Genomic DNA, 8,895 nt, shown 5'->3' on the forward strand with positions numbered 1-8,895 from the left:
CAAGAGTATATGATGAACAAAAACCATATGGATTCAAAACGAAAAACTTTGTTGGGAGGGGGGTTTAGGGAAAGCAACAAAGGACAATGGTCAGAATGAGTAGGCGGTTAACCTGACTCCCAGTTATGAGGAAACATTGGCTTCCTATGGGGATGAGGAGCATGCACATTCCAATCCGAAAAGGGGTAAACCATCAACAATGTAATGCATTTTAGACCAAACATCACTTAATGTCTCTCTCCCTCTTCTTTGTATTGTGCCCTATGATATTGTTAAAGCCCACCTTATATTTCAAACAGCACTCACTTGGTTCCTTACTGATATTGTATAATCTGTGAGTACAAGTTTTTCTTCTGCACAAAGATGAACTTAGACTAGTAGGTGTCAATATGATCAACTCAACCATATTTAGGCAAGAATCACTTTTGTGTCTTAACTTTAACATTACATTAGCAAGTTTTGGATTTACACAAACTTCAAACATTTTTTGCTAGAGTAGCTTCAACGACTGCCTGAGCTATGGGGTGGTAAGAATCACAGGCCTCCGAGAATACCCTTCTAGCGAAAGCTCTGTCTTCTTCCTTCCTATCACCTTGTACGAGTGCAGTGTAGAGCGGACGAAGGTATAATATCCTCCCAACTTCTTTCAGAGTTCTTTCTACCACACCATAGTAGTCTCTGCACCTTGCTGAAATAGCCAGCTGAAGAAAAGCTACCTTGACCTCATAATTTTTCGACTCTGAAAGATGATAGAGAGCATCTAAAGCTCTTACCTGAAAATAGCACAAAATGACTTGAACAACAACTTTCCAATTCAAGAGCAAATGGTGAGTTTCGAGCAAAGTCTAAAAAGGTAAGAGTGCACATGCCTGAGCGGTTTCATTAGATATAATTATGCAACACAAATCAAATGGGCTTGTAATAACAAACTCACATTCCTTAATCAGAACGTTCAAGGGCAAAAGTAGAGTGAAAATCAACTCCAAAAAGGTATATGAGAATGAGAATCACACTGCAGATCTATCGGCTAATGACTTGGAGGCATCCAACTCCTACAATGCACTCTGAGACAGGTTGGTGAGGAAAATACAACTCTTTTTGAGAGAAACAATATCGATGAAGACTCTAATCAATGATAGACTCATTAAGATGTCGCAAACTTTTTGTCCATTAATTGGAGACATGCAAACACACATGCAGGAGAAGCAGCACAATCCTGGGATGCATGCATTTGAATCGTTTTGGGTAACATGCATTAACAAACAACTGGATCAATTCGCCTGCAGCCTGGTATTTAAGTGGAGAAGGGTAGAGGGGTGGGCCCATTATCCACCGAGTTTAGAAGGCTGTGATTGGTCCAAAGGGCGGGTCACAGACGGATTTCTCGGTTATCAAAAAAAAAAAAAAAAAATATCGCCTGCAACTTCAGTTTGTAGAAACAAATTTTAGTTGTAAAATGAGATAGGCTGCAGTCAAGCACCAAGACCAGCAACAGGGAAGAAGTTTATAATTCATTATATTGGAGATCCATGAGTCCGGAGCCAAAAGGGCAAGAAAATTAGCCAAAAATTCCAAAAGGGCAATAAAATTGAGTTGAGAACCAAAAGGGCAACATTTAGACGGTTTAACAAACGCCATCTAAATTAGAGAAAAAGGAGCAAGACGCGAAGTACGATGCGCCTTATAAGGCGCATGGCTGCGCAGCCTTACAAGGCGCAAGGCCCCTGCGCCTCTTTCCTTTTCTTTTTTTTTTAGTTTTATGTTTTATGTTTTTATTTTTTATTTTTTAGTTAGTTTTTTTTATTTATTTTTTTAATTTTGAAGTTGTTCCTATTTATTTTGCATGTGATTTTTATATTTTTTTTAGCAAATTATTTATTCTGATTTTTTAGGTAAGATTTTATTAATTCAAGTTTGAAAAATATCATTTTATATTTGCTAAAAAAAAAAATATAAAAATCACATTCAAAATAAATAGGAACAACTTCAAAATAAAAAACAAAAATTAAAAGGAAAAACTAAAAATTATATTTTATAGTAAGATTTTAAAATAAATGGCTAATTATTGCCCTTTTTACATATTTTTTTAGCAAATTATTCATTCCAATTTTTTAGGTAAGATTTTATTAATTCAAGTTTGAAAAATATCATTTTATATTTGCTAAAAAATATATAAAAAGGGCAATAATTTGCTATTTATTTTGCATGTGATTTTTATATTTTTTTAGCAATCACAAAAATAAAAATAGGAACAACTTCAAAATAAAAATGTGATTTAGCAATATAAAAATCACATGTAAAATAAATAGAAACAACTTCAAAATAAAAAAACAAAAATTAAAAGGAAAAGCTAAAAAAAAAGAAGGGAAAAACTAACTAAAAAACATAAAATAAAATATAATAAAAAAAAAAATGGAAAGAGGCGCAGGGGCTTTGCGCCTTGTAAGGCTGCGCAGCCGTGCGCCTTATGAGGCACATTGTACTTCGCGCCTTGCTCCTTTTTTCCTAATTAAGACGGCATTTGTTAGACCGTCTAAATGTTGCCCTTTTGGTTCTCAATTCAATTTTGTTGCCCTTTTCGAATTTTTGGCTAATTTTCTTGCCCTTTTGGCTCCGGACTCGGAGATCCATGGGTAAAAGATAAATACTCACAAAAGGAGGAACATATATAGACAAAAGCACATGTATCTATGGCTTGTCAAAAATTGTATATATATATATATATATATATATATATGTTGTGTGTGTGTAGTTCCTGAGGCAAAGGACCACAAATAACCATTAATTGATACAGAGGATTTAACACTGTTTTACTCATTTGGTAGAAGTAACACTAGAAAAAATGGAAAAGACGATCACTTCATCACCTGGACAAAATAAAAGCAAAAAAGAAAAGGGGAAAGGCAGATAAAATATAAGTTGTCAATTTAAGACGAAACTTGTCAGATAATAGCTGATTAGTACCTGAGATGCTTCAACAGATTTGGGCAGGTTCTCGAGGTAAAGTTCCCATTCCTGTCCCTTCCAGTCAGCAACTTCATCCTCCCTTGGAATCCTACCTAGCTTGAACTCATTAGCAAGCGAAACAATCTTTGAGTAAAGGTTAGAAACTGGTTCCATGGCATCCGGAGGGATCCCAGTACCCTCAGTCCAAAGTTTCAAATCAATCTCATTCTCTATTCCAGGTACATTAGCTTTAAGGAAATTGAGAAACATATCAGTGTCAATAGACTGAAATTTGAAGGTACCGATATACTTCTTCAGAAAGTCATCAAAAGCAGGTCTTCCAATCTAAGAAATGGAAGTGGATGAAAAGTTAAGTTAGCTCTTCAAGAAGAAAGTAGAATATTTCCAGGACAAGATGATTTACCAACCTGTCTCTCAATACGCTGTAAAAACTGGAAGCCTTTTTCATATGGAACTACGGAGTACACATCATCCGGATCCACACCTGCCTGACTTGTCTTTAGCTTGGTGAACTCCATGTTATCCTTAAATTTCTCCATATCCTTAACAAGCCCCATCCAACCAATTCCGATATTTAATGAAGCAATGTCCTCACCTTGCACGGCCTCAACAATTCTTCTCTCTGCATATGTTGTAAAACCCTTCAAGAAACATGAATCAGACTAATTGTTGTCATATCCTAATTGTGGAAGAAGCAATAAACCATCATAGTACATGCCTATGTACGAGTTGCAGACAGAAGTTAATGCAAGCATTGAACTTCATTTCTTCCAGGGTCCTCATAATAGAATCATATTTCATACTCTAATCCACAATTCATACAAAAGAACAAAAGTTCTATGTTTTATCTCAACAACATAACACAAGTAGAAGCCAAGATCCACCTTTAGTGGTATTTCAAAAACAAGTAAACCTTAATGCAAAATAAGTCACCAAACGGAATGATATCATATAGTAGTCGCAAAACTGCAGCATTGCAAATTTTGCAAGCAGATTTCCCAAACAGTGTCTCAGAAAGCAATGGTTTAAGGCGAAGCATTTAAAGTGAGGAAACAAGAAGGTCAAAGAAATTCAAATGTAATAAAACCAAAACAAAAATGATTATAACGTTCATTATAAACTAAAAGACTTCCAGAAAATTAGAGCCTACTGGGAAAAAAACAATAGTTTGTACAGGCCTTTAAAGAAAATTAAGCATGCAGATATTTCCAGATTGACTTTTCAAATACACCAATTAGTCCCTCCCTTTCCTTCCATGTTTGCCGCAATGTCTACTCCGTTTTGCAAACTCTTGGTTCTTGCATGACCTACGTCCCATAATTTAGAGATGGCAATGAGATCTACGCCATTAATTTTTACTGTACTCCTGTTCAAGGTTCACGTTGAGCTAGGTGCAACCCAAGCTGAGAACTTCACATCGTTTAGGTAGTGCTTTAGTGCAGAACGCGGTACAGCCTACTTTCGCATGCCTCATTATCCTTGGGTTAACCTCTTAAAAAAGTACTAATAATAAATATCATTGACAAATTAAGTGATATATTACTGATTGAAGAAGCATTATAAGTAAATGCTTAGTGGTTGAAAATAGAAAATAAGAAATTTTAGATACTAACTAGACTTGGAAGATGATACCTGCAGCAAATTTTTGGAGTATTTGGAGGGAAAGTAATAGAAGATGTTTTGAAGGTCTATCAACTCCTTTACATTCTCTCAAAGCGGAATGCCTTATGTGTCTGTACAGTTGGGTCAATTTGTCCTATGTAGATTCCCTGGATAGTGTTTTGAATTTTGTTGGCTCCTTAGTTTTAGCATAATTGTACTAGATCTTTGCTTCTACTTTTGTAACTAATTTGCATCTTCTTGATGCCTTCAATGGAACATTTACTTCATAAAAAAAAAACTAGATCTGAATTTAAAACATAAATGTCCATCTTTGCATCTAAATTAGATTGTTAAGAGGTTTCTGCATTTGATTGACATGATATTTACTTCAGAAAGTTAATTATTGTTTCTTCGTATTCTTTGTCAAGACTCCTGAACATTACTGTTTGTGTCTATAGTTTTCATTCTGTCTACAGTGGTTTTTCCTTGAATTGCATCTATGATTTTTGTTCACCGTTCTCCTCATTTGTGCCTTTCTTCACTAACACATGCTTTAGTGGGCTTTGTGCATAAAGACAAAACAGGCCTTGACACTTTTCTGCATTTTGATCTTTTACCTATAACTCTGCTTGACTATTTGCTTAGTCCATCCTCCATCACCTCCAACCTTAGAATAAATGAAAAGAACAGCAGAAGATGCTATGTGATGCACAATTATGCAGTAATTTTTTTGGCATAAAAGATTTCATTCGCCTTGACCACTCCTAGATAATTTTACCTTTCCCACATTAAACTCCCTAAACCATAGTTCTTACATGTCTCTACAAACTCTAGGACCCACCTAATCCTATTTTAGCAACTAACTTGGGAGTAAACTAACCAACCATCCTAGTGGTGTAAGTTTTTTCTTTAATTTGTGCGCACCCGAATAAGCTACCGGTACACGCTACCTCTCACCAACACATATATCAAGTAATTATATATATGTCCATCAAGTCTTAAGCAAATGGGAAAATTTCACCTAGTGTTGTCTCTGTTAAAATTCAAACTTAAGTTCTCAAGGTTGTTACTCCAACACTTCAACTTCTAAGCTACTCCCTAGGAGATTCCTATTGGCACTTCTCTGATCAATTTCTATATTTCACCCTTGCCAATCAAATCATAAGCTAACGGAAAGTAATCATGTTAAAGATTGCATCGTAACTATCCTATAAACAAAACATTTCATTATATTCTTCATGTGTAATTTATTTTTCAAGTGCTTAAAACCGAAAGATATAATACCTCATTCAACCAAAAGTGTTCGTTGTTTTTGTTTGTGATCAAATTCCCTGTCCAGCCATGAGCAAGCTCATGCGCCACCACCTGAGATCCACTGGCATCCCCCTTAATCACAGTGGGCGTCAAGAAAACAAGCCTCGGATTCTCCATTCCGCCAAGAGGAAAACTCGGAGGCAACACCAAAAGATCAAACCTTTCCCATTCATAAGGACCAAAAAGCCTCTCCCCAACCATCACAATCTCTTCCGTACCAGCAAACTCCGTAGCAGCAGCATCCAATACCTCAGGAACCGCCTCAGCATACACCCTAGTCCTAGGTCCCACCTCCCTAAACCCCAACTCCCCAATTGCAAATGCAAATAAATAAGGAGGTATAGGCTGTTCCATCACAAATTCCTCCACCACCCTATCATCCCCACACCAAACCGAATCCTCACAAACCCCTTGCGCCTCAGACGGAATCGGGTCCCGCCTCTCCACATGTCTAGCAGCCATAACCGCCGACAGCTCTCTCGGGATGTTCAATTTCGCAGTGTACTTAACCCGTGCAACAGGTGTATCCTGACAAGGAAAAATTGAACGGGCATGAATGGGCTGACAATGGGTATACAGAAAAGGATGATTCTTGTTGAAAGTTTGAGTAGGCGAAAGCCATTGAAGAGCTGAACTTGAAGGACTAGTTTTGGAAAGAATCAAGATTTGATGGGTTTGTTTAGAAATCGAAATGTTGAGTGATTGTCCAAGAATTGGGTCTGTAGGAGAAAGGGAGAAAGGTAAGGGGGAAAGGGAAAGAGGGTCGAGTACATAAGAGACAGAGAGTGAGCGAGTGTCAAGAGTGAGGGGTCCAGTGTAAGGAGTAGAAAAGGAGAGAAGAGTAGCAGAGGAGATGGTGGAAGATGGAAAATCGAAGTAAAAAGTGAGGGAGATATGGGTTGTGAGTGGGTGAGTTGAATCAGTGAAGGAATGAGGGTCAATGGGTGCCATGGAAATTGCTCAGAGAGTAAGATGGATGATCAGAGAATCTGCAAGGAAGAACAACGATGATACATACAAACAAAAATAACATGAAAAATGGTGTCACCTTGTTATGCTTTGTATTCACCTACTCTAAAATTAAAGAAATATACCCACTAAGCTACTTTACGTATAAACTAACATAAAATCATATTCTTTTGAAACATAACAACTCCATGCTATCACTAATGGAGGTGTTCGATTGAGTTGTTTCTTTCTTAATTATTGATCTCGTATTCGAGTTCTAAAAATAAAAAACTTTTTGTACAAAGCACTACTTTTTCTGAATGAGATCATATCTGGCGCGAATGTGAAATAGTCAAACTTCAATGAAAAAAAAAAACAAACAAAAGAACTCCATGCTCAAATTCTTCAATGTATGCCTTCACCATAGCCACTATAACATATTCCATATAAGGCTCCATACGACATATTATATTCCAACCCTTTCAATTTGTTTGGGGTGACTTTGCTTTACACTTTATTTTTTTAATGGGGTAGGGGAAATACAATGTGGGGAATCAAACAACGAGAGGGAGTTGCTCGGATGGTAAGCACTCCTCACTTTCAACCCAAAGGTTGTGAGTTCGAGTCACCAAGGGAGCAACAAGGGGGTGGGAGCTCCTAGGGAGGGTAAAAAAAATGTGGGGAATCAAACGGTTACCAACAAGGTGAGAGTTCATGTAACTAATCAACTGAGCTACTAAGATTCTCTGACTTTACCTTACACATTGTTTAACAAAGAATAAAAAATAATAAATTGAATGTAGCTTAGAAAAATTTAAATTAAAGAGTTGTAACAAAATAATAGGATTATTTTTTTAAAATAGAAAAAAAAAAAATTGAAATGAAGCGAATGTTATATTCCTCCCTCACAATTTGTTTATGTGATTTTGACTTGAGACATAGTTTACGAAAATTTTAAAATACTTTTAAATTTCGGGGTTTTAAATTAAAATTGCGTTGAATGTATCAAAATGTATTTTAAGCTTGTGGTCTTAAATATGTCATGTGTAAAAAAATAAGAAGACAAATAAATTAAAACTAAGAAAATACTTATTATTTCCTTTGTTTGTTTTTTAAAAAATGTATCTTTCCTAATATGACAACTCTTTAATTTCAACTTTTCACCTAACATATTTAAAATCACAAAATTAAATAATGCTTTTATATATTATACATATCTTTAATTTATAATTATAAAATTTAAGAATGTTATTTATTGTCTTAAACTTCGTATATACTTTGTATAATTTTATATATACAGTAAAATCTCTCTGAATTAATACTCGATAAATTAATAAACTCTCTAAGATAATATTTTTCTCGGGTTCCAATTTGGGCCAATGGAAAAAATCATAAATTTCGATAACATAATAAGATAGTATATTTTTGAAAGACCTCTATAAAAATATATGGTCCCATTGATATTATAAATTAATAATTCTTTAAAATTACGAAAATATATGACAATTTAGTGAAATATGATTCTAGTGTTTTTTATTTTAGGTAAAATTTAAATCTAGTTAAATCTCATCTCTATCTTTTCTTAATGCATCCAAAATTCTTGTAACGACTTGAACCATCGTTATTCAAAAGGTACCTCGTGCGGAATCCCTCAAATTATCGAAAATATGTTGCCAATCAAAAGATTGGGTTACATGACGAAATTTAGGAATTTGAATCGATCTAAGCTGACCATCAGCCCACTATGAGGGCGTCGCTATAGCGACTGCATGACTGCTACCCTAGACAAAACATTGTCTTTAATTTTTCTCCCACATTTGATTAAGATAATAGACGAGGGTTGCTCCAAAACATTTCCTAAGCCACTCTAAGATCGAGAATAATGGAGGGGAGGGACTTCACTGTAAAGAAGGTTAGAACCCATGGATTTCAGGTCTACATCCGTCAAGATTTCCCCTCGAGGAGCCAGAAGTTCGTATCCGGAGCTCTTTAGTAGCTGCTTGGCGTCCAGGTAGGCTAGGTTTTCCTAACTGAGTAGTTAGACCTGTCTTTACTTATATAATA

The 8,895-nt window shown here is 35.6% G+C and overlaps 1 protein-coding gene across 1 annotated transcript; it reads right to left on the reverse strand.

Moving 5' to 3' along the window:
• Positions 1-223: 223 nt before the first annotated feature.
• On the reverse strand, positions 224-6,981 carry LOC102582016 (leukotriene A-4 hydrolase homolog). The gene is made up of 4 exons (XM_006340487.2): positions 5,854-6,981; positions 3,375-3,608; positions 2,965-3,291; positions 224-773 (listed from the first exon to the last, which is right to left on the reverse strand). The coding sequence occupies exons 1-4, from the start codon at positions 6,832-6,834 to the stop codon at positions 477-479; spliced, it is 1,839 nt and encodes a 612-aa protein (XP_006340549.1). The 5' UTR covers positions 6,835-6,981; the 3' UTR covers positions 224-476.
• Between the last annotated feature and the right edge of the window lie 1,914 nt (positions 6,982-8,895).

Source organism: Solanum tuberosum, unplaced genomic scaffold (genome assembly GCF_000226075.1).
Source record: "Solanum tuberosum cultivar DM 1-3 516 R44 unplaced genomic scaffold, SolTub_3.0 scf00019, whole genome shotgun sequence".
Taxonomy (NCBI): Eukaryota; Viridiplantae; Streptophyta; class Magnoliopsida; order Solanales; family Solanaceae; genus Solanum; species Solanum tuberosum.